A 26,786-nucleotide genomic window follows, 5' to 3' on the forward strand; every position below is an offset into this window, starting at 1 on the left:
TCAAGGTTTTTCTTGGCTGGAAAGACTACTATTTCAGCTTTCTTTGCTTCATTGCCATCTACTATTGTCTGTTGTTTGATCACTGTATTGGATTTTCCCTTTATGTTCCTGACGAGCAGTACCTAATGATGGAGGCTGGAGGAGCCAGCAGGGTAACCTGGACAGCACCACAAATATATGCCAGAAATAAAGAAAAGAGCAGTTGCTGCATTTCTAAAGCATGCTCTGTGCTGCAGCCTTTTCAGACTTAAGTGCTAGTAATTGGGACCATTTGTTGTCATTTATGTAAATAAGGTAATGAATCATCAAATATGCAAAGCAGGATATTAAGTCATCTGCATAAAATCTCCAGATTTCAGAACATTTAGTGTCTACAAGTATGGGTAGATTGAAACCAAGAAATATCTTTCCAGATGGCTTGAGCACGTGAGGATCCACTGCCCGGGCTTTTTAGGGGAGTAGCAATAAACACAGATTACCTGAACTATCATATATAGCTATATAAACACAAATAAATTGAGGTGCAGATTTCTTTATTGTTGTTTTAACAAGCATGTTCCTCTCTCCAGAGTTGCTCAGACAGCAAGGTATTGAGCAGCTGACTGTTTGTAGACAATTTGCTCAAACCCATGCAGTCAGCATTATGGGGCACTTGTTATGGTGCTGTAAGGACAGTAAGTGACAGAAGGGATTGAATTCAACACCAGCCACTTGCAATTTTTCACACAGAAGTGAACCTCATGCATCATATGTGTTAAGTAACACTGTGCAAAAAGTAAAGCTTGCTGTAGTGTGATGATGCAAATCTTAAATGGGACTTACAGGAAAGGAACATTTTTTCTTTCCTGTGGCAGTCAAAAACACACATGCAAAAATACAACTCCCACATTTTCTCCCTTTGTCTCTCCCCAAACACTGGAAAAGCACAAAAATCACAGAAAACTGATCAGATTAGTTTCTTGAAATATTCATTAATGGGTCTCTGAAAAAAATTGCATCTCACAAATAGACAAATACATTTTTGTTCTGCTGTTGGCTAAGTCATCACTCCCAGAGCTGCTCCCGAGAAAAGAACACTGGATTGGTATAATACTCTCTTTCTGTGCCTGCTTGCAGTTTAGATAGTTACTCTGGCTAATTGTTTTTGCTTAAAAAAAAAAAAAAAAGCCCCCATATTAATTCTGGTCTTAGTTGTTATTGTAATACCTGATTATACAGAGCTCTGTATCTGCTTATTTACCTTCCCATTTCCATAGACTTGTGGAGACTTTTCTTTACATCCAAGATCTGTGGTGGAAAAAGACTGTGATAGTCCAGCCAAGAGTGCTAGAGCTATGGCTGCCCCAGGCAGCTATTCCTTCTCACCACCGTCTTCAGAGGGCAACCATTATCTTCCCATTGTTCTCTTTTCTTTTAGTTTAGGTCCTCCTTGTGAGAGCATCCATTGCAGCATCTGTTCCAGGGTGTTGTTGATGGGACTTCACTGCACGAGGAATAGTTAAAATTCTTCATGTGGGATATGAGTGGATTACCTTCACACCCGAAGTTTGTCCTCCTTGCAGTCGCTTCTTTTAATTTTTCTTTTTTTTTTTTGACCATGTGGGTGATATAGAACTTCAGGATAAAAGAGGAGTATTGGAACAATGGAAATGGTTTATCTGTGCATTGGCCATATGGGCAGGATTCTGTCAGTCAAATATGTCAGTCAGTTTGTCTCCTGGCATATCCAGTCTGTTCCTGCTTCCTACCTGTTTCCTCTTCTCTTCATTCCAAGATTTCATTCAAACCATCATGTGGGCTGATTTTCTGTAAGGCATATTTCATCTTCTGTAAAACTTTAAGCTTTCCATATTGTATTTTTGATGTGTTAGAGCTCTTTAAAAGGTTATTCTTTTATTAAGAGGTGGTAATTTGAAAATGATGATGCAAAAAGCTAGAGAAGGCTGCAGCTATGCTAAAACAAATTAGCAACTAACATTTGAAACTAACATTTTCTCCAGAGTAGAATGTCAGTTAGTGTTTCATGTTGCTCCTCTCCCTCCCCTATTTATAGTGGCATTAAAGACTAAGCCAGCCGTAGTTTCACTTACATAATTTCAGAAGAGATTTTGAAACTCGGATACTTTTCTCTTTTATTAAAAAACTACTAATGCTTTAAATTCGACAAAAGATATTTTTGTGCACATCTTTAAGATGCTTTAAGAATCTAATGTGAAATAACTGCAGATGTGGAAGGCAGTATTCATATGTTATTTAAAAACAAAGTAATAATGGTAATGATCTGCTGTGATTTACAGCTAAGGGGTATTCCTTTAAGAACGTATTGAGCCTAAGTTCTTATTTGATTTGATTAAAACATCAGAACAAGTGAAACAACTTTGAATCAAGATTGTATAAATTCTAGCTCTTTTAGTCATTACAGCCAACCAGTATAGCACCAAGAACAGCCACATCACAGAACACTGTTTGGTAGACTTTAGTAATAATTTACATATGGAATAAATCTTTGGATTTTGTATTCTTCTGTGAGTGGTTTATATACAGAAAAAGGTAACGTTCTACAAAAAAAAGTATTTGTTATGAGTTGCATGGGCAGCAGTTCACAGCTGATTGCTCCTTCTGGGATTGTTTAGTGATTAACATAATCTCATCAGGATAATATACCCAAGCCTACCACCACAGTTGGCACCAATTGGAAATCTTAGCAACAGTCTTGGCAAACAGTTCAAATGTTACTGGCTGTGTTTGCACGCAAATGCCCCACTGCTTTGTTCTTCTGCACCATCCATCCATGGGTAGATGTAGTTATGTGTGTGTAAGTGTGCTTAGGCTCATATTATCCTTCAGGTGGGGAAGGGAACCAAGTGTGGTCATCAAAAGGCACCCTGAGGACAGAACAACACCAGATGATGGACAATTGTGATGTAACTATACTGGGTTAGAAAAACTGTAACCATGATATAGTTCAATATATGTAAACACTTTATTAGTAGGTCACAGACCTGTGTACTCGGGCAAATACAGGACTTCGAAGATCTTGAACCAAAGCCAAATGCAAGATGCAGAAGCGGTAGAATAATAAAGAAAATTTGTTTTGCCCTTACTGATGGTATTTCTGGTTTTGGGGCAGAATAAGGTGTTCAGATTCCACAGCTGTAAAGTCTTCTGTCTTTAAGAAAGGTTTTGCTTATGGTTTAATTTTCTAAAACTTGAAGAAAAAGAATTAAACTAGACTTGAAGGATTTTTTTCTGATTTTTTTTTTTTTTAAAGTCTTGGAGCTGAGATTAAATTTTTATGGCTGAGTCGTAAATCTCTGGAGCAGGGTTTCCTGATAGAAATGACAACTCTGCTTTAATTATAGCATCTTCTAGGCAGCTATTATATTACAGCAGGACCCTTAACAGTCTTTTCCTTTTAAGACCATATTAAAGAGTAACAGGACTTGCCGTAATTACAGCTTGCTTTCTGTTGGGGGGTTCGCCTGTCACTGAATGACTGACTAGGTTCCTTTTGCATGGTTTATTTTTCCAGGAAGAGTGTTTTCAGATTTGTGTGATATGTTTTAAAATGGGTCTCAATATATTGAACATGAAGCACCTTCTGATTATGTGACTATTTCAGAAATCAGGTATGGGAGAAATAAAGCACTGGCACATAGTTCTAAGAAAGCTTTAACATCTGCAAAATTAACTTGTCACTAATTTTGCATGCTTCAGTTACTAGAAAATGTACCTCTCTGAAGCACTAAACTTTTTTTTTATCACATTACATACCTATCTGTGACTTGCATCTGAAATTGTTTTCATCACTGATCTTGTTCTTTTGGTGCCTATACATTTATTTCTCATTTCATGCTGAAAATGTTATGCCATCTGGTTACTTGCTCGATTTTCTAAAGAGAAGACTTCATTAATTTACGGTTTTAACTTCTGCACCTGCAACTTCCATTTAGTGGTGTAGCAGTTGTTGCCTCTCAATAGTTCAGAAACAGTCTGCTGGAGTTGAAATATTTGTGTACACATGCCTTTCTCTCTTTAGATAGTTGCGGGCCAAAATATGGGAGAGGATTTGGTGAGGCTGAGAAAACACCACATCCTAAACCGTACAGCATCAGCTACCAGTTTTTCCTGGTTTGCATGCGAGGGATCCTCTCCCCTGCCCAGCTCTTTATGTGTGAATGTAAACTAGAACTTCATGGGTGCCCAAAAAAGGAAATTTCAAGCTTTGCAAATGCTTTGTTTGGATTAATAACATCTCTAGTCATGTTTCTTTTATCCCAGGGGGCACAAACGTTACTTAAGTTAATAGCAGTATAATAACCTATTTAATATGCTATGGTAAAAATGCCTTCTGTTAGCTAACTCTTAACAAATTCTTGTTGTCATATTTCAGCAGTTATTTATTTTCTAGGCAGGAAGGAGGAGACTTGTATTTTGAAGCTAATAGGACAATGTTTTAAACAGTGTCTGGAAAATGCATCGTATTCTAAAAATATTACTTGTTTACATATATGTGATTATTCAAAAGCATAGACTGCACTGTTGGTCCCTTAATATTAATTTCTGCTGTGTGAGGCAGTGACAGAGTTTATTCATTGATCCAAAGCACTCAAACTTCCCACAGCACTTCAGGAAAACCTGACAGACTGAACTACTTTTTGCTTAATGGTATGCTACATCAATATGATGTCTCTACCTAGCTGAAGTTGGCTATCTGAAATCTCAGGGAAAAGGGGTTGGGTTTCTTTTGGGCTTTTTATTTGTTTGTTTGTTTTTGGGGGGGGGGGGTTGTTTGCTTTTTTGGTTGGGGATTTTTTTTGGTTTTGTGGGGTTTTTTAAGTAGTTCAAAAGAGTACCTTGGGGCTTCAGAAAAGCCTGAGAGCTGATGAAAGTCTTGCTGCCTGGAGAGCTTCATTAGGAACCTGTGGCGGAGGGGGCGGGATAGCAGGGAGGGACCTGCCCTGCAGCCGGGGGGAGCCCAGGGCTTCGGGGGGGGGTGTGCGGAGAGGACCTGTGCAGTCGGGATGTGGGTGATGGGGAGCTGGCAGCAACCATGGGCTGCATGCCCTCGTGCTGTTTCATCCCATGAGTGAAGTGATTTACTGTGTCTACATCCAGCCTGAAACACAATCACCTAAGCAACCTGGGCTTATTTTTGGGGGTGGTTTTTTTGTTTTGTTTTTTTAAAGGTTTGATGCTTATGGCTGGAATCACCAGCGTCACATCTCAGGGCCTTTAAAACAAACAAGCAAGACCATTTTGGGGAATGCTGTGCCACAGACTGCGGGAGGCTAAAAGGGAGTAATGAACAGAAAGGAAACAAATCCTCCCAGAAATGGCAATCAGGCATGGGATAGTTTAATTGCTGGGACTTTGGAAAAAGAAACAGCTACTGTTGGACAGATTTAAAGATATTTAAGCTTCCAGATTATAAATAGGCTCTGAATATATTTGATAATACAGAATCATAGAACAGTCGGGTTGGGAAGGCACTTCTGGAAATTACCTAGTCCAACCCCTGGCTCAGGCAGGCTCATCTACAGCAGGCTGGTCAGGACCATGCCTGGTTGGGTGTTGATTATCTCCAAGGATGGAGACTTCATGACCTTTCTGGTCAACCTGTGCAAGTGTCTGACCACCTTTACTGTATAAAAAGCTTTTTCTTATCTTCTTCGTGTTTCCTGTATTTCAGTTTGTGCCCATTGCCTCTTGTCCTGTTGCTGGGCACCTCTGAGAAGAGCCTGGCTCCTTCCCCTTTCATCCCCACATCAGATATTTATGCACATGGGTAAGATGCCCCTGAGTCTTCTCTCCTCCAGACTGAGCAGTCCCGGCTCTCTCAGCCTCTCCTCACATGACATAATGCCATTAGGCATCTGATTGCTATTCAGGCACCGAGATATTACTGAAAATGGTCATCTTTGACTGGAGTATTCTGGGAATTTCCCATGTTTGAGGAACATGTTTAACTCACGCCATTTCTGCATGGCTGTGTCTCTGCTGTGAGACAAAGAGCTTCTTCCTTGTCAAAAATGAATGTCGATCAGGACGTTGCTGCTGTCTCACAGTGCAGAAGTGTCACCTTGGTATCTGAATGGACAAGACTTAGGGCCTGCACTTTTCCTGTCAGAAGCAGATGGATAATGTCTTTCTTTTCCCATCTCTTGTTGCTATAGAGAGAGCCTTAGGAAAAACTTGAATTCATGATGTCCTTGCTTTGCCTAGAAATTATTTTCAGTTTATGGGTAATGTGACTGTCTGGTTAGCCTCCTGCTTCACAGATGAAGCTGCTTTTTCGAAGAGCACCCTGTGCTAAGGGTGCTCAATTCAGGTGAATGTGTAATGTGCAGTAATCTCAGTAAGATTTCATCTTAGCAGTATTGAGTCAAAATCCAAAACACTACTGTTTATGTTGTCAGTCAGAGCTGGATTTTATATCACAATTGTCCTGTGTTTGGGATAATTAAAATATGTCTATGTAGTATCAGAGGCATTATTGTCACTGCTTAAAAACTCTTCTAAGCACAGGGTATTTGCATTTGGTAAAGAAATCATAGTGGAAGATCTTCAAAATAACTCTTTGCAAAACAGTCCAAGATCTTTAGAGGGAATGACAGTACTTCTTAGACTCAGTACAACTGAGCTCTCACATACTTACTGGCTTTCACTTTTTTTCTTCCTTCTTCACTCATTCCTCACTCCTGTTACATGATTAACTCTCCATTCATCTTCTTGTTTCGGTCCTGTTTCTGTTCTCCATCTTCTTCTGCATGACCTGCTATGCCTGAGCACTGCTTATCAGCCCAGAGTTATTCTCCTGTCTGTCAAGTCCCTCCTTGAGAGTTGAAGTCTTCCCACTTACTTAGAGCTCCTACTATGTTGATAAAATAATATGCAGAACATTATCAATTCTCATGGCAAGGCTTGCTGTATTGCACTTAGTCTGTCCTGTTCTTGATGGGGCAACAAAGCAATAGGCAATATGCTTTATAGAGGAAGCATAAACAATTACCTCTTTAATGTGGGACTCTTGAAAAAAATGTGGAAATACTATGCAAAAATATTTTACTGCATTGCACAATTGCCATCGGAGAAAATGAGGAATGCCTGTAATAATTTAGTCATGTTTTCCCGTCTTATTGCTTGTTAAGCATTTCTCCTAAATAACTATTAGTACTTTAACTCTGCTAGTGTTGATTTGCTTATGTTTGTTCTAGCTTTGAAAGAAAATGGTCCCTCATACTCTGTTATCGATATAGCATACTGGTTGCCTGGGATATCGAGGAAAACATTTTAAAATTCAGTGTGAAGATTTTCTGTAACTGTAGCTGTGATGTTTTCTCTGGTTTACACTGTGGTTTTTTTCTTTAGAAGTTGTTTGCAAAATTACGGTGAGTGGAATTTTCTTTTCATGTGACCAACTACTCTGCATCTTGGCAGCATTCACAAACACAAGGCTGGCAGAGAAAGTTAGGCAGGCTTTGCCTAGGCATTTTCAAAGAAAAGCACCTAGGAACTGAGGTTTGAAATAATGTAGCCTGAGGTCAGGAATTTTTTATATGGAGACTCAGCAGAGAACATGGTTGTCTGTAGTGTGCAAGAAGGCGGGGGTTTTTTAGGTGTATATGTACCAATGAAAGAGGAAAGTATAATGGGCAATATTCTGTGCAGTGTTATTTCCTAAGCAATGCCAGTTAATAACAAGGGATTTGGGCCATTTTTCAAAAAGAGATGATATTCACTGTCAATCCTTCATTTATTTTGGTGAGTTAGAAAATACAGTGGCAGGAGAATACGCATCATTTAATCCAATTTAAGCTCGCAGCATGCTTAACTCAAACGGATTCTTGACGTTAGGCATTTACCGTATAGCACTGAAGCAGCGTGGTTTTGGCGCACAGTGAAGAAATTTGCTAAAACAAGAAAGCATTTGTCTGAGAAAGAGGGTTGGGAGAGGAATGCAGGAAGGTCCCGCATGCAGAGGTAACCCCGTGCCTGGGTGGTTTTTCACATCGTACCTGTGTAGGTGGGGCATTCCCCTCCTGCTCCGGTGCTGCCCGGTGCTTTGTTGGTGCACGCCGGGAGCTTGAAACAGTCCCTGGAAGAGCATCTGCTCCCCAAAGCACGGTTGGGACTCAGCACCGGAGCAGAGTCATCTGTTTTACCCCAGCACACATTTACATTCCACAGGTCTGGGAAACTGTCTGCCTGACCACCCAACGCCTGGTGTTTAAAACTGATCGGACTGGCAGCACAGCACTTCGCATCCAGCTGCGCTGCACACACAAACTCCCCAGCCTCTGTGCTGGAAAGTGAGCTGGGAAGGATTTTTTTAGAAATTGCTTTCAGAGCAGGTACATTCCTGCACAGGCAGAATGTCCAAACCCTCTCGCTTGGCTCGACCTTTGTCAGCTAATACAGCTCCTAAATCGCCTTTGTCTAGGAAAGAAGATTTTAACAGCCGATCACGAAAAATTAGGCTAGGTGAAAAGATTTTCAGAGCTGGCAGCGAAGGAAACCTGGTTAAACAGCATCAGCAAGAGCAGGTGGAAATCACAGACGGGCTTGTGCCACGGAGGGCTCCTTTCCTGAAAGGTAACCGGTTATTTCATGCTGCAAAAGAAATAATCAAATGCATTTGTAATTGCATTTTTAATAAACCCCAAACATCAATTATTGTAGAATAGGGGGTGTGTATGTATGTGTGTATATATGTGTGTGTGTGTATTGTTTCTGAATGACAGATTCTGGTACATAAAGCATTTGTTTTGAAAATAAAAGGACTGAAAACATTTTTGTTGTTCTTTTGTGGCTGGGTGCTGTATGCAAGCTAAAAATGTTAGGCTCTCAAAGTGGTAAATCACAATCTTTTACAGTCTAAATGTGACCCTGTGTCGTGAAGCTTAATTTGAAATGATAATTTGAAATTATTAGCAAGGGTGAGAAAGATTAAATAATGTGAGAACATAGACATCAGTGCAGGCACAGAATCTCATTCAACCTTGCAAGTAAAACTCCTGTTCATGGGTCCTAACAAGGCAGCTGTGAGTTGATTTCTTGTATAAAAACTAAACAGATCAAGTGTATTTGGAAAGGCTTATATGCTTTCAAAATGCAAACAAATGTGGAGGATAATATAAGATTATGATCTGCTTTCACTGATCTGTTGAGCAATGGGCTGCAGGAACATTACCATTGCCTCTTTTTAACTTAGTTTTTGTGACAGTACTCCTTAGAACTGCATTTAAAAGTAGCCATTTAATCTGCATGGTGAAAAATGAGGGTAAGTTGCCATTCTATTAGGAAATAAAAGTAACAGTATTCTAATTGGACTTTTAATAGGTTCTATATTTAAATATGAATGAGAAGCAGAATCCTTTCAATCCAGAACAGAAATTGCTGCCCCTCCATCCTAAATCCATAGGAAAAAGAAGTGTAAATTGTAGATGTTTGTAACTTGAAACTGTGTATCATCATTTCACACACATGGCATCCAAGGTTATAGTTTTTATTCCTGGCTGAATAAGGTTTAAAAGAATTTTTTTTTTCCCCTGCAGTATGACTTTTATTATTTCACAAAGAAGGGGGAAGTGATGACACCTAATCTTACTCAGGGAGATGGATGATCTGTTTGTTTCTACAAAGGAAACTGGGTCTGAAGCACTTTATTAAAGGCAGAAGAGAGCAAATAGAAAAACTGGAGGTGGGAGGGCTTAAACTTCTGGTCTCACTCACAGAACGTCTTGCTTATTTAACGATGTAATGTGGAAACTCATTTTTGATCTTGTGACGTATGCAAGAAATTAAAACCTTCATTCAAAAAAAAAAAGCAGAGGTACATTTTTTTCTGCCCTTGTAACCAAATATTTATTGATGCTATAGTAAATGATGTTTCCCCATCAAGTTTTTAAAGTTTAAAAACTTTCATAGAAAGCCCTGTGACAGTATGCTTTTCCACCAAGTTAAAGGTTTTTAAACAGTAGTTTCTCCCCTTCATGTTCTCTCATTTATTTGGTGCCTTGAGAAAAGGAAGTTATGTGGGATTTGCAGAATAGCAGGTGTGTCCTTTTAAGGGATGTGATTTTTATGGAGCTCTCAGGGCCTACTTTTACTCATGTTATTTAAATGTTTGGGGGCTATATAATGCTTTGCAACTAAAAGCAAGGGTTGCACTCACTGCTTAGTGATTTAGGTGAGATTTCTCTAAAAGAAAAACCTAGTGGCTATCAGTAGTGCTGCAACCTGGCGTGTGCTTTTAGTATTTATAGCATTAAGCTTACTGTTTTCTGGAGCATGAATTAATCCCTGTTATGTACTGGCTTTCTGTATTGGGATGATTTGTGTACATTAGGCAAGATGTTACTGTGAGCTGTTTTTGCAAAAGATGTTGAAGAACAAATATTGATACTTCTGAAGGGAGCGTATTATAAGGGTGATGGAAATGCAGAGTGTGTGGCTTTTCTCTGAAAATGGGACTGGCTGGACGGCCCCCAGTGGAATCCAAGCATTGGCCAAAGGGATTTGGAAGACGTTTTGTGAGAAGCAGCTGCAGAGCTGGATGATGGAGAGGTGGCAGGTATGGCAGAAACCAAAAGAAAGGGCGAAGGGCATAGGAGCCACAGGGCAGCGCCCTGGGGACGAGGACTGAGTAACACAAAGAGAGTGCGAGCAGCAGCATAAGAGTGTTTGTGTGGTCTCGAAGAGGAAAAGAGGGAAAGTGGGAGAAGTGCCAGAGGGCAGGTACAGGCTGAGTATGATGGCTAAAATAGGAAGCATGGTGAGGCGAGGCTGAGAGCTCCCTTGGGAAGAGGACTGGAGCTTGGAGGAGAAAAAATGGCAAAGGAGGATTGGATTTTAGGAACGGGTGGGTCAGAGGGGCTGGGGTGGGGAAGTGAGTGCAGGAGGGTCTCTCAGGTGGGGAGTGGGGTCCTGAACAGCCTGATGTGGAAGAGGGGGATCTGTTTGACCAACCTTCATCTGTTGTCATGCAATGTCAGTGGTAACCCATGGCCCCATGTGTGTGTTACCCCTTAAAATCCTGCTCAGTGCACAAGAGATCAACCTGCAACCGCTGGACTAGTTCCTGCTAGTGAGCTTTGCATGTCTTCATGAGCAACATGATAGCATTTCTGGTTTCTCTGAAATTCTTTTAAATTAAAACCAAAGAGATAACATGCATGAATGGTGTCAACAGACATCAATCCAGCAAAGCTCAGTGCTTTGTATCTCTGTGGTATCCAATATACTGCCCCAACTTTCACAGGTGAATGCTGGCTGTGTGGATTTGCTTTTCGTTTTAGTTTTTTGATGTGCAAGTCTGAGACCATGGGTTCTGATTTGCAGTGCTGAACACACATAACAGTAACTGAAGTCAGTGTCAGCTGTGATTTTATTGCATGAAGTACTGTCTAATACAAAGGACTTGAAAAGGTCATCTTGTACTTATCTGTTACTCTTCACCTGAATTTAATGAACAACTTTGACCATAATTTCTCCAGATGCCAGCTTTTCATCTTGCTAAAAAAGGGAGGAAGGGGTACAATAAGATCCTTACTTTACAGGGGCTGTTGTAAGAATGGTATTTCACAAATATTTACCTACTTTAATATGGTAATGAGGAATACTGAGGCCCAGACTACAAAATTTGTTGCTTCGTCTTCAGACCAAGGTCTGACAACCATGCGGTACGTGAACCCCAAGGCCACATCCAGAATAGTTAAGACGAAGCATTTGACTCTGTGTGTGTGAAACAAGCCCTGTTCATTTTGTGCAGAGAACAAGACGATGGCCTGTATCAAGGACGGGGTGGGTGTGGGTAAGGAAAGACTGTACCACAGCTCATGTGCCCATGGGCCGGGAAACAGGGTGGCAGAGACAATCTGAGTTTTGGCATTTCCTATCTGGCAAGTGACTGTCTTTGTAAACTCAACATCATTTTAGGATTTGCTGGTTTGAAGAAAAAATGGAGATAGGTAAACCTTTCATTTTTCATTCTTTCTTTCAAGACTGAATCAATTAAAATACGATTTTTTCACCTCTGGGATGTGTTACTGATAGAAGAGCTTTATGAATTTCTCTCACCCATACTTTCCTCCAAGAAAAGCAGAGAATATACTAATGACTGTCTTTTCAATTTCCTTCCTCTGTCCCATTTTATTGAGTTTTGATATTTGCTTTATTATTTGTCTTCACATCGTTTCACTTTGCTTTATTTTTCACTCTATTTTTTTCCGTTAGATTTTCCTCCCTGGTTCCTCCTCTGCACTTTACTTTGCAGACTATGGTAATTGGAATGCAATACATTTAGACTAAAACTCTAGGTATCTCATACTCAGCTGGATCCAAAACTAGACAAAACCCATTTGTCCCATCCCTAGTTCAGGGATAGGGATAGGGATTAGATAGGGGCCAAAGGACTTTAGGGATATAGTGGGATTCATATCTATGGGCTCTTCATGCAGAACAAGCAATAACAGCACCATAAAAAGTAGAATTAATTATATTTTCCCCATTTTATTTTCATGACAAACTCCACCATAACAATGACTATATAATCCATATGTGTACTACTAATTATCTCCAAGGTTTTTAAATAAAGAGATACTGAATCATGGGCAAAGTTTGGAAATTATTCTCTCTGACAATCAAGTAATATATATGGAATGTTTAAGGCCAAGAACTTTATCTGTCAGGAACTTCCATTTCACAGCATTTCCTGATGGAGATGTACCTACAAATACAGAACACATGTAAGATTAGGGGTTAGCCTTCCAAGGAAGTTCATTATTAAAAGAATAGCAAAGCAAAGAATGTTTGTATTTAGCCTACAGTACTTTTGTTTCCTCTGCAACTGTTTAATATTCATCAAGACAGAGAACACAGATCTTATAAGTACTTGTATATTCAAATGTTCATTATCTCACAAATCTACTGCTAGCTGTCGTCTTCACTGCCAGTACATATTTTTTTGCTTTTAAAATGCAGTTTTTACTGCAATGTTAAAATAAATAAAAAATCAGAAGTTTTATTGTCTTGTACAGTAGCCTGAAAAACTCTAATGAAACTAGGGCTGATATCAGATGTGTACATGCTAATATGCTTAATTGTTCAAAATTTCGAGCTTGAGACACATAGCTTTGCAAATCAATAAGGAATGTATTATTTCATTTTAGTATACTAGTATTAGAAATGAAGAAATAACGTGGACCATTAGATACCAAAATACAGAAGAAATCTAGATAAAAACTTTTCAAGCTGGAAAAGAACATTATTAAAATAACTCTTGAAATTTATAGTTGCATTGTAGAAGCAGGGATCAGGTATGAGACAGTAGACATTCTTTCATTGCCTGTGTACATTTATTTCTATAGCTGTTGATGTATGACTGCCTGGAGGATGAATAGGGCAACTGAACATGCTTCCTTCCAATTAAGATTATGCAGTATATAAACTGGAGTTATGGTTATTGAAAACTGAATGTCTGGGCATTTGTTTAGGTAAGGAATGATAGGCCAACCTCTGTTCTTATTTGCTGTGAGATCATGACTCAGACCCAATCATAAAGTATACTTTAGCTTTTTTTAAGCATGATTTCCTGCAAAAATTGGTCATGTCAAAACACCCTGGCAGGCTTTCCTTCATCGGTAACCTTTTTACCCATTATCTGAATTTGTGCAATTATGATGGAGAGGTAAGTGTCTCAAAAATACTGCATTTCTATGATATACTGTATACACTGTATGCTGTATAGGATACTCTGTTCTGTACCTGACAAGTAGTACATGTCTATATTTTTCTACCATTTTGTGGAAAATTGCTGGCTGGGTGGAGAAGGAAGCCTGATTAATATCGTGTTCAGGGAAAAGCTGCAGTGCGTGCTCAACTCTTCTTACACATCAGAGAGTTCACGTGTGGGTGAGACCTCATGAAAGCCATACCCCAGGGACAAGCTCAGGTTGTAGCTCACAGCTCAGACAATTCACCAGGGAGGCAAATTCACACTGTGGAGGAGATTGCGTGAATTCTGATGGAAACTTTTTGGAGCTGAATGCATGCTGCAAACTAAGTATAACTCAGTTTATGAAGTCAGTAGTCAATGATAGAAAAAAAAAGATGCATTGGAAACCAAGTTACAGTAGTTGCACTGCTACAGAACTATTTTTCAATTGCAAAAACATATCCACCTTGAAATCTCTTCCTTTGGGACCTGGCAGGGTTGGAAGGAGAGCACTATACATCCCCTTGGGAAGCTCAGGATCTTCTGTTTCTTATATTATAAAAGCTAATAATGGGATGGGAAAAAAACTCCACCAATTTGCCCTACAACTGAAGAAAAGCTTAGACCATCTAGATGAGGGAATTTTGGAGAGGCTACAATTTTGGGGGAAATTAGGTATAATTTTTTTGAAGATGATTTTTCTTTAAATTGTGTCTCTGTGAAATCAGTCAGAGGTTTTGAAGGTTAGAATAAATTAAGGAAATGAATAGGTGGCACACATTGTAGGTACTTAAATATTCCTCATTAATAGATCCTTGTTTCATAATGTAACTTATCAATATCTTTGCCATATGTAGGATGTAAGTATATATTTCATACAGAGTATATAACTTTTTACATATATACAAAGTTTACGGTGGTTTAAGAGTGTAGTGCAATACCTAAGTGCCATGGCTGAATTGTATTTCAGTATTAGAGGTTTCAATAGATGCCAGTCAATCAGTACCACATAAATCTGGACTAATTTTGCAAAATTTGGATGAGAAGGCTCAGAAATATTAGTCCCACTGTCAAAACCCCCTCAAGTCTGTTTGTTTCTGCAAAACCAGTTTTTTTCTGTCCAGAACTGACCCTATAAATATAACATGTATAATTTTTGAGTGTGTCCTGTTACCAAAACAAGAGCTAGAGTTTTGAATTAAAACAGTAACTTTCAGATTTATGCCTTTATTTAATGTTGTGGATATTCTAGTAGATTAAAATGTTACTTGTGAGTTCAGTTTTAGTAAGTTTATTTGTATGATATCAAGACAGGAATTGTTCTACAGTTGAGAGGTTCTTGTTTGAAAGTGGAAAAAACATCATGCAAATGGCATAAAAAGAAATAGCAATGCCCACATATTTAATATCCCTTGTACCTGATAGGCTTGTGTATCTTTTCTTTTTTTGGTGGATGGACTGTAGTATTCTTCTAGACTGAAAGTCAGCTCCTGTCTTTTGTTGTTAATTTGCCTGCTAATTAAGTGATGAGATTGATAGAACTTTCTCAAATCCAAATTCCCAGCATTTTTTTAAGCCCTATTACATGGGTTTGAAAACCAATGTGAAAACTGTAGAATAGACTTTGGTTTAGGGTGCTTGAGATATGGTGGGATTACCTGAGCAGCACCACAGCTGTGGATGGCTCTTAGAAATTGGTATCAGTCAGAGTCAGAACTTTTCAGATCAGTTTCTCTGGGAGATGCCAATTCCCTTTCAGTCAAAGCATTCAATTTGAAACAATCTGAGTTTTCTTTGTATGATCTTTCCCAGAATTTGGATTCTGAGGAATCTCAGAGGACTCGGAAGTCTCTTGGTAAAAACAGGCCTTGGTATCCATACACAGTGATGTTGATGGAAACGTCAGTATCACTGAGCTCCTGAAGAGTCCTGCTGCTGCTCTCCAGAGTCTCTCGGGTTAGCTCACATCTCCTCTGAAGCAGGATTTTCAAAGCTGGACATGGTACTCCATCTCTGAGTGCAGTGGAAAGATTATGTTACATTTCTTGCAGACAAATATTTGTAAATCCGAGTGCAAATACAGTTTTTGCACAATGTCATGGTAATGTTTTAAGCTTCTGATTATCTCCTAAAGCCATTTTTGCTGTTAATCATCTTTTAAATCTTCTAGGCCTTTAGAGGGTTTCCCCTGCCCCAGAAAGGTGATCGTCTTGTATTTTAAGGATAGGCACAACATTGGCCCTTTTCAAATCTGGTATCTCACCCATCCTGAGTGAATTCAGATAAATATTAAGAACACAGAAATTTTCATCCGTTAGTTCTTGGAGTGCCCTAGGGTGAGATTCATGAGACCCAGCACACCTTCTGGTTTCATTCCTTCTCTATTTAGATTTTGTTGCTTGGAAGTTTGCAGAATGATTATATATACCTAATCAAGTAATCAAATTAACAGGTTCTCATCATATATAGTTAAAGTTAAAACAGTGACTTGGTAATTTCACCTGAAAAATAGAATAATGTTTTCCCATTGCTTGAGGAAATGTATTTAAATGAACCTTATTCTCTTTGTTCTATAGTGTATTGTTTGTTTAGGTTTTTTTTTTAATATCACCAATCTGATGTGTATCACTGCATGTAAAGTAAATAGAAGTGCAAACAATACTTGTGCCAAGTAAGCTAGTTCTGTATTTGTAGAGGGGTTTAGAGGCTCATCAATCATACAGGTATTTCTCCATGAAAGATATCTCCATTCAAATGCCACTATGTCCTAATATAATCAAAAGCATAGCTAAGAGAAGTTTAACTTACATAAATATTTTTGGTTTGTTTTCCACGCTCTTACAAGCTAGTCTCTGCTAGAAAATTGTGTCACCGTTCTGGAGACTGATTGTAATTAACCCACTGCCATGCTTGTCTTCACAACTGGTGAAATTAGGGAATGGTCATACTCAGCATTAGGGCAGCTGCTGCTAGTTAGCTGTATGGTTTGTAGCAGACAAAACAATTCCTTCCTGCTTGACTGGCAAGTTATTTTAACACAGTGTAAATTAAAGATTTCAGTGGTGTTCCTAGCTGCATGACATCCTCTTGGGTGCCTTACTGACATGACCTCTTTGAACGTAATGCTGATCTTGTTGTTTGTTCTGGGGGTATTAAGGGTTGCTTTCTCATCCAGTATGCCATGGAGCTACTCCCTGAAATCATCTAGGAGCTTTATTTAGCAATATCTTCCTCTTTCAAGGATTGGGGGTCAGTGGCAATAGTCTTGATCTCTCCTTTTACTCATGTGCTAAATCTATACTATACATCCAGAGATAAAAATGGTGGCCCGTAGTCATCTTCCTTATTTAGTAATTCCTGTTCAGTCGTGCATGAAAACTGTAATTTTTCAAGGAGTCAAAATGGACTGCATTTTTTTTTTAGTCAGCTAACCGCTGAAAATGCAGAAAATTATCTTTTGTCAAAAGAGGGAAGTTTCCACCAGTGCAAAGCCAAAAGCTTTAGGGAGGAAAACGTGGGAAGCTCCAGGCTGCTTCCCTGGTGGTGGTACAGAACATCGGTCCATCGCAGCTGGCCCATGAAGATCCACTGAGGTAAACTACAGCAGTAGTCTAATAATGATTCCTGTATTTTCCTCTCGGTAGCAACACAGGAGTTAAATTTCAAATGGTAAGTTACAACTAATAGCATCAATTTAAATTTCTTTAGTCTCTTCTCTTTTCTGTCCATAAGCACAAGTCTTATTGCAGATGACAGGGTAGAGATTTTTCCAAGCCTTCTGTGAAAAGATTGGTAATATGTAGCAGGTGCAGCCTTAATTTTCACTCTAGATCACTGCATGTTTAAGCATGCAATCCTAATACCAGTTGGTCTTTTATCTTCCTCAAAAAGTTGTGTAATGCTTATCAGTACCTTGACTTAAGCCATATCCATGACAGTTGGAGCTGTTCTGTGACGCTCCATGGCATGTAACAGCTCATATCCTTATGTACTATATAATCTATATATTTATTACATATAATAATTCTGATAAAATGTCACCTCTCAAGCAGAAACCTTGTCATGCTACATATTTGAAAGCCAAACCCAACATTTACTGATCGTTTTAAAATGGTGCTGATAGGATGTGTGGCCAATGAGCTTAAGCATTCAGTAGTTTCTCAGACAGTGTTCTGGAGAGATACGAGAGGAAGTTTGCCCAAGTGTCCTTATCTCTTCAGGAGGCACGTCGTATCTCGTAGCAGTAAGGAAATGCAACCAGCTGATGGAACTAGATATTCCTGCATCATTAAAGAAGGTAATATATGAGATGAAAGATCTCATAGATTGTGACAGGACTGTTTAAAGAGAGTTTCTTAACCCTCTAAAAAGGTTTTGAGTAAGTTTGTTTCTAGTTTTCATCTGTATGCTTGCTTAGAGGACATTAAAAGCAGGTACAGATCCATTTACAGTTTGACTCATCTTCCATGCATATGTTTGCTCTAGCTGCCTTGAAAATATGTGATGAAGGGAGAAGGGGCTGACCTGCAGGCAGTGTCAATGTGGAATTGCAATCTGCTCATTGCCAGGTCTGAGGATCCCTGGTCAAAAGATGTGTTTGAAAAATGTGTGCTTCGGTACATGAAAACATAGACACAACCTGTACGGACGGAACAGTGAGGACTCCCTCACCTTAGCCATGCACCAGGGTGCCTTTAGGGGGAACAGGACTCCAGCAGTAGCAAGGGTTGGATGGTAAGTGAAAGGTGCTGTAAACGAAGGGGCTGAGGTGTGTGTTAGTAAACTCTTTCGAAGCTGAACTCTGACTGTGTCAGAGTTGGCGGCAAAATCAGCATCGTCTTTCCACCGTGCTGATATATGCTTAAAAATACTTGAAGCCTTTGTAAGGGATTCTGAAATTTTTAAATGAAAGCTGATATACATGTAGACAACATTACTGATACTTTCAATGGAAAAACTGAATAAATGTCTGATAGCACTTGTGTTGAAGATGGTAAAAATACTGTATAAGGTCTCTTCTAAATTACCACAGAATTACTCCTACAGAAATTAATACAAATACCTTTTTAGTCTTCGGTGATTTTTCTAAAGAACACATTCAGTAACATCAAAACTAGTTCTAACTGCTTCAGCTCTGATTTTCTGAATTATGAGAAAAAGTATTTGTTCACTTTTCCTAAGGATTGGAAGAGGTATGTTTGAGCCCTGGGCTTTTCTCTTTTACTTTCTCATCTCACTGCAATTGGACTTAAAATATACTTGAAGTAAACAAAGCAAGCACCCTGACCATTTATTATATTAGGTGATCTTGGCACAGGCAAGCCTTGTAAAATCAGCTGTGTGTTTAAGCCTCTTGGGAGCCTGGTTGTGGGAGAATTTGTGGGAGAACTTGTGGGAGAACGAGGGAAACTGCGTAAGGCACAACTGTTATTCTCCGTTTGCTAGCACAAGACACTACTGTTCTTTGTTATAAGTTTGTTGAAGTAAGCACAAAAGTACAACAAGGTCGGGCGTACGTGACTGATAACAGGAGGGCAACGTGACCGAAGACAGGGTGCAAGACAGCATGCAGGTGGAGGAAACTTCGCGTGATCAGAAGATCTTATCCAATTAGACTATTGTTTAAGCGCGTGAACGGCACATGTTAACCGATCAACAAATGGCTTATGTGTGAGTAGATACTAGAAACATATATAACCGAGTGTTGCGCAGTTAATAAACGGAGAAACCGTTTGATCCACAGTATCTGTGTTGGTCCGTTTTCTCCCCAGGGCGAGTCCCTGGCGATGCATCGTTTTCCCTAGATTGTCGCAGCAGAGAAAGTGTGGCACTGGTAGCTAGGGAAAAGTAAGCAAGGTATTTGTACATTTTTTTCAGAAGGGGAGTGCTATGAAACTGTCAGAGCTCTTCTCAGTTTCAAAAAGAGCAAAGAACCCAAACAAACAAAGAAAATATTGGTTTTGGATGATGCAAGATAAATTGCATCCTACCTGCATTGGTACTAAACATTCTCATAAACATTGTTATTTTTCAGATTATTTTACTAAACGAAAGTGATGTGTATTCAGCAGTGCTATTAAGTGGTAATAGTCAATATTCATAGAGAAGTGGTTTTCAGTTTTTTGATGTGTCTTGATGTGTGGGTGTGGTGCTTTAACCCCAGCCAGCAACTAAACATCATGCAGCCGCTCACTCACTCCCCCCCCACCCAGTGGGATGGGGGAGAAAATCGGGAAAAAAAGAAGCAAAACCTGCGGGTTGAGATAAGAACGGTTTAATAGAACAGAAAAGGAGAAACTAATAATGATAATGATAACACTAATAAAATGACAACAGCAATAATGAAAGGATTGGAATGTACAAATGATGCGCAGTGCAATTGCTCACCACCCGCCGACCGACACCCAGCTAGTCCCCAAGCGGCGATCCCCCCCGCCCCCACTTCCCCGTTCCTATACTAGATGGGACGTCCCATGGTATGGAATACACCGTTGGCCAGTTTGGGTCAGGTGCCCTGGCTGTGTCCTGTGCCAACTTCTTGTGCCCCTCCAGCTTTCTCGCTGGCTGGGCATGAGAAGCTGAAAAATCCTTGACATTAGTCTAAACACTACTGAGCAACAACTGAAGACATCAGTGTTATCAACATTCTTCGCATACTGAACTCAAAACATAGCACTGTACCAGCTACTAGGAAGACAGTTAACTCTACCCCAGCTGAAACCAGGACAGTGGGACAACCACCTGTAAGGAGGGGAAGAAAAGCGACCTGCACTAGCTAATTTAAATGGTTATTCAGCTATTCACTAACCAGGAAAATTTTTAGACTCAGTACACAAGCAACACAGAGTCCTTAGGCTTTGTTTTATAGCGAACAAGAATTATGGTTTCTCCTAGCCTTAAAAAAATTCTTCTACAGCAGGAGTAATACAATTCCTTATTCATCTGTCTGGTTTTGCTCTCACCTTCATCTATCCATAAGAGTTGGCCTACCCTTCATACCCCTTCATGAGTGCCCAGTTGCTGTTTGTAATTAGCACCGTTTCAGCCCTCCTGTGAGGTTAGGAGCTGCGGAGCAGGTTTCCTCACCCAGGTACCTTCTGACGGCTGCACACACCCGTTTCAGGAGCTGAGGGATGCGAGGGCTTCTTTTTTGCGTTGTGTCCCGCAGGCAGCAGTGAGTTATGTTTGCAGCCTGTCCAGCTTGCCACAGCCTTATCTAGGCAGTTGATGAGCTGCAAGGCTGAGCTACGATGAGGACACTAATGCTTTATTTGATGTGGCTGTCTAGCAGGTGTGTACCTAATGATAGTAAATAACATTGACCAGCAACATATCAGCATGCTTGAAGTGTCACAGTAATATAACACACTCTGTCTTAGGGTATATTTACTGTCTCTAACATTAGTTTTTAAAATTGCAGCTCGGTTAATCTAACCATATGGCTGTATATGATGTAAGATTTCCTCTTAATATAGTAATATTAATATAGAATAATTCTTAATAGTTCTTAATATAGAACCTTTAAAAGGTTCTGTTATTTCTTTCACCCTTGTTCCAATACATTTGACTCCAAAGAAAAACTTTTTAACTGTTTCTGCAGTTTATAAAGAAATGTGTCCGCTTATTGAAGCCAGACGTGCCATTTGTTAACAGAATTGCATCCTGTGAGGCATCCTGGACAATGTTCCTTTCATCTTTTAAAAACTGCTTCAGCTAAATAACACAGGTATTCAGTCTCCCCGAGTTCACTTAAGGAATATTGTAATGCTGACTTTAAAATAAATAGATATTTGGAAGGAGCTTGTTCCTCCCTGCTATGCTGAAGTTCTGGTATTTTCATATGGTGCAAGATGCCTTATAAATATTGTATCTGGACAATTCAGCATAATGCATCTAAAGACAACTCTTCTGGTTTCTTGAAAGTCTTCTCATTGTAAATCTCTACTCCCTGAGAAGTCATTGTGGAGGGCATCTCCCTGCCCCCCTCTAGTCTGGTAATAGCAAAGTAGCAAAGCAAAAGTTGTAACTCATTAAATGAAATTCAACTTTTGTTTAATGTCTGTGAAACGTCATTGTGGATAAAGGACTTTATAATGAGCAGCTTGAGAACAGAGTTTTGCATTGGAAGGTGATGGACAGCTTTAATTATAAGCAAAAATACAATTTCACTTCAACAAGAAAGTCATGTAGGCCACATAAATACATTGTCTGTTGTATATCTTGTGGGGTCTCAGTGGCACTTTCATCCAAAGATAAAATGATGCTCCCGGGGCCAGCAAGGAGAGCAATATGTTTTCTTTCAGAGCTGCTCCTTGGATTAGAGCAGACCACTAGAGAAACACATGCTCTGAAGACTGCTTCCTTGTCAGATGGGTGGGTTTTATCCTGCCTCCCTCAAAGCTTGAATGAAAATGAGGAGTGGGAGCTACGGGGATTTTGTGAAAGAATGTTTGTGTTTGGTCTTAGTGTATGTATGGAGAAGGCTGCCATGAAGCCGGGATGTGAGGTGTCCAGGTGTCTGGAAGAGGAGCCACTGAGCTGGACTGTTTTCAATAAAGTGGATGTTCTGAAACTATACGAGTACCTGTGGTACTGCTGTGGGTACTCACAACACCTCAGTGGTTTTAAGATCCAGATGCAGCATTAAACCTCCCAAGAATCAAACCAATATTAAACATTGTCTGTGGGCTTGTGTTTAGAAGAATACAGAGAAAGGATGTTTAAAGGAATAAGGAATCCTTTCTGAAAGGTCAGTTGAATGGTGGCCCTCATTGTGCATCCCGGGTGAGCAGTTTGTGGTACATCCACACTTAATTCCTCATCTATGCGATGGGAGCTGTTTTTCTTCTGACTCTTGCAGGACTGTAAAGGTCTGACCAAAGCCTGGCATTCAGTGCAGAATGAATCATCTTTACTAACGTGTAATGTCAGGGAATTGAATCAGGGCGGGGTTAAGTTCGGCTTAAACTCACGTTAGCAAAATGTATGAAACAGTGAACTCTTAAGACATATTTCACAGGAAAATTCAGTGGTCCCAGCAGTACGCCAGTGAGAGCTGCCAACATAAAACATTCAAAAGCTATTCATTAGAGACACCAAAATTATTAAACTGTTTAAGAATGATAATATTTTAAAAATGTGTACACATTAGGTTCTTCATTATTTGCTCTCTGATTTTGAGGTTTTGGTATTCCTACTTGAGAAAACCATACATGTACTTCATACATGATATCCAGAAGCTTACTTTAAAACCAATGAAAGAAAGGTTAAATAGTAAAATTGAAAGGAAACTGATATCTAGTATAAACACAGCTTACAAGTGTAAGCTCAAAGAAAAATGCTAGATACTTTAAGGCTCCGGAATAATCACAAGAACTTCTTAATAGTGTGTCAAAGCAAAACTGGAAAATGCATGGCTACATTCACTACGATGCAACTTGACTGTGCATTTAGCAAGAAGAAATTTCCCCTTAAAAAATTACAGTGTTTTGTAGTTTTGTACTGTTCTGTCTGATTCCATTGATATAATGTAGATTTTGTCAACGTATTTAAATATGGAACATATTTGAATACAGTTGAGTTTACGCTGAAGCCATTGCTCTTAGGACATACCAGCCCGGATAGATGCAAGAATTAGTATTTTTAGTTCAGTTGATAAAAATGTCTTGGAAATCTGAAAGGAACATTACTTTAGATAGTAAATAGTAGAAAATGTGACTGTTTCAGAAAAGGTAAAAAGATACCTAGAATCAGGCAGTTTTCTTTCTTAGTCCCAGTTTAAAGAACCTGGAGGGTGAGGCACTAGCATACATTTGCATGTGCAACATGAGCTGAATGGTTGTTTTGAGTGATGGAGTAGTAGTTAATTTTGCTGGGAAGTTATACAGGATTGTTGAAGAGAATTGCTAATTAGATAATGAGGGAAAATCTTGGACTCCTAAGAGAATAACCGTAGAAAGAAGCCAAAGAATTCTTAAGGTTTGGGGGAAACAAGAGATGGGAGAAGGCTTTGAGATCATACAGCTAATTACACCTGATAAAGTCTAGACTATGTTGAAGGGATAGTTTGAGATCTGGGTTAATTTATGACAGTATGGATAGGTGACAGTAATTGGACTCAGAGACACTATGATGAAAAAGAGAAGTAAAGAGGATAGGAATTTTTGGCTGGGCTGTGCATCTCTTGATGGTATTGTTAATACATTAAAATGTTAATATTGTATATTAATAGATCCATTGTTTTAAAATTATTCAGTGTTGTTCTCTCCTGTTGCCAGCATTTTAGGTGCATTAAATTACATAATGAAATAAAATAAAAAGGTGAGCACAGCCATCCAACTGAGTTCCTGCATGTCAGATGGATGTCTAATACAAATTAAAGCACATGTTGGGTTTAGATTGTGATCATTATGGATTACCTGCAGAGTACAGATGGGACCACTGAAGGGGATCTGGAGAGCAAAACGTTTGCTGCCTGCAAAGGTATGAGATACCTGAATCTGAAAAGAAACCAGAGAGGAATGGGAAAAGTTGTTACGAATGCTATTTTGAGTGATGAATGACTTTGTGAGACTCCTGTTGGAGCAGATCGACAGTCAAAAGATGGGGAGTGGCATAGGTGATAGCTGAGATGATTTCCAGTAGATCTGTCCGCCTCTAGAGAAGGAGCATGAAGACATGAGAAGGTTGTGAAATGAACTGTGCAATGAAGAAAGTTTTGGGCTGTTTCATTATTACATGTCAGTAACAAAATAAGGTTTTTGTCACTGGGTGGACAACACGCAGCGTCCTCATTTTATGGGATTGATGAGAATAGTTTTAAACTGATGAAATGGGATACAGAAGAAGTGCAAGAGGCACCATGTACAAACCTTGAGGGCACAGGGAAATTAAAATTGGATAAATGAGACTACAGAAGTGGCTAAAGGAACAATATTATTAGGTGATAGCTAGCAAGAAAAAACAAGTCCCACTGTTGGTAAATTGTGACATGGAGATATAGTTAGTGAAAGGATCCCACCTCATCAGGCTGGGAGTTTGGGTGAGGTCAGTGTGAATCGTGGAAGAGTTGGTGCATCAATGTAAGGCTCCAGGCAGGTGCATGGAAGCCTGAGGGCTATCTATGCCGAAGGGAAAAGAAACTTTTGTATTGGCAAGTGGATTTGATTGGGTGTCTGTGCACATTAAAGGCATAAAGCTTTGAGAAAAGGAAGGTGGGATAAAATAGAACCTCCTGGAATAAAAAACATTTGGAAGAAAAACTAAGAGAAAAGTTCTGCTGAAGTAGTGTTACGGTAAGCCGAAGGTGGATGGGAATAAGGACAGGGAGAGAACGACTCAGAAACCGCCATAGGTCTGTAAGGTTTCCAAAGGACAAATATTTGAGATGTTGCAGACAGTAGTTAATTAATCTGGAATAAAAAGTGCAGGGACTACTATGTAAAGCAGGCATGAAAGTCATCTTTAGTCAAAGGTTCAAAAAACTGCTGGAATTAATATAAATATACAATTGATATATTTAGTAAAAAAGTTTCCCATATTTCACTGGATAAATAATCATCCTAAAAATAGTATGATGCATAAGCAAGGTGTCTGCAAGGAATGGAAAGAGGATTGACCAATACAGAGAACTGTACCTTAAAAATCAGAAAACATGGGAATGAATTGTAAATTTCTAAGAATCCACCTACCTAAGATTTAACTGTTTTTTTTGAAAATAAAAATTAGAAAAAGTGAAGAATGGAAGTGCAGTCAGTGTAAAAAGATGAAAGTTTTTACATTAGCAGTGATATAGATGGATAGGTTTTAGATGTAATATGTAGCATTCTCGAATTTTAATGATGCTATCGAACCTGGGACAAATGCAGGGCAGCTAATAGGAATGATTATGCAGAAATGGAAATTCTCACCTCCAGGGGGAAGCAAAACTTAAATTATGTAATTGTTTAAATCAGAAGAGACCATATAATCCACATCCAAGAACCTGCATAATATAATTGCAATTCCAACACCAAGTACTTTTAATAAATATATCACATCAGGGATTGGTATTACCTAAGGGAATAAATTAAAAATAGTACTTAAATTGGAAAAAATGACTCAGTTAAAGAGCATTAGTATGATCTCAGTAGTATGCAAAGTCTTCTACAAAAAAGTTTTAAGGAAAGAATAAGCAAATGACACAAAACATGATAAATGAGTTAAAATATAATGTAGGCTCTCCACAAGAAGGTCATGCCTGACTAAGCTGATATCTTTAATTGAAAAGATAGCTAAGCTAATTCTCTAAACAAAAGAAGCAATCATATATCAAATCCGTATGGACTTTAACAAAATACAGTGTTTGTCATCTGCTTTGTAGAGATTTGTTAACATAGGAATTAAGAATGAGTTTTAGGAGAGGAAAGAGGATGAAAAAATTAACTAGAGTCAAAACTGGAGCTGGAGGGCAGGTTGGAGGTCACCAAAGGAGTTCCCAAGGACTGACTATGGGATCGGTCTAACATGATGTTTCCATTACTGATTGTACCACAAAAGCAACAATATTGAAAAAAAACCCATAAATCTTGATGTCACAAGTTATCAGAAGGATTATGCTGAAGACTGGTGTTTCATGTAGAAGAAATGGCATGAACACATGAATTGGTAAAATAGCGCAAGTGGCATGAAAAGCTGCTGTCAGAAGTGGAGCGTCTTGCACTTGGGCACTTGTACCAGGGTCATGGGGAGAGACTGGACAGGCACTGGAGTGCTAATCACAAGATAATTGAGGCATCAGAGTGATACATTTGTGTAAAATGGACAGATCTGATTGTAGCATGGATCATCTTAACATCTGGCAGTGTTAGGAAGTTTGTTTCCAATGCAAGGAAGGCTTAATGCTGTGTTGTATAAGGTATGTGTAAAGTGTAACGCAGAAAAGTCTGTGCCAATGTTATCATATGTACTTAAGAAAAGTAAATTCAAACTGGATTAGGTGCCAAGGCAGGTTTGTAAAATGCCTTGGGGAATGGAGAGACTGTTTTATGAGGGGGGATTAAAATCCTTGCTTTGTGTGACTCTGTAAAAA

General features: G+C 39.1%; 1 protein-coding gene across 9 annotated transcripts in view; it reads left to right on the forward strand.

Annotated features, from left to right (window-relative positions):
• Positions 1 to 26,786, forward strand: part of KIAA1217 (KIAA1217 ortholog) — a 377,603-nt gene that overhangs the window by 119,649 nt on the left and 231,168 nt on the right. For 2 of the 9 annotated variants that reach the window (XM_052804247.1, XM_052804254.1), the window contains exon 1: positions 8,280 to 8,595. The exons of 1 other annotated variant lie outside the window; for it this stretch is intronic. In XM_052804247.1, the coding sequence (XP_052660207.1) occupies positions 8,376 to 8,595 (220 nt within the window). In that variant the 5' untranslated portion in view covers positions 8,280 to 8,375. Of the gene's footprint in view, positions 1 to 8,274; positions 8,596 to 26,786 lie in introns of those variants that run through there. 6 more of the 9 variants (XM_052804399.1, XM_052804291.1, XM_052804281.1 and 3 more) reach the window with 6 other exon arrangements.

The sequence above is a fragment of the Harpia harpyja genome, chromosome 1 (assembly GCF_026419915.1).
Source record: "Harpia harpyja isolate bHarHar1 chromosome 1, bHarHar1 primary haplotype, whole genome shotgun sequence".
Lineage (NCBI taxonomy): Eukaryota > Metazoa > Chordata > Aves > Accipitriformes > Accipitridae > Harpia > Harpia harpyja.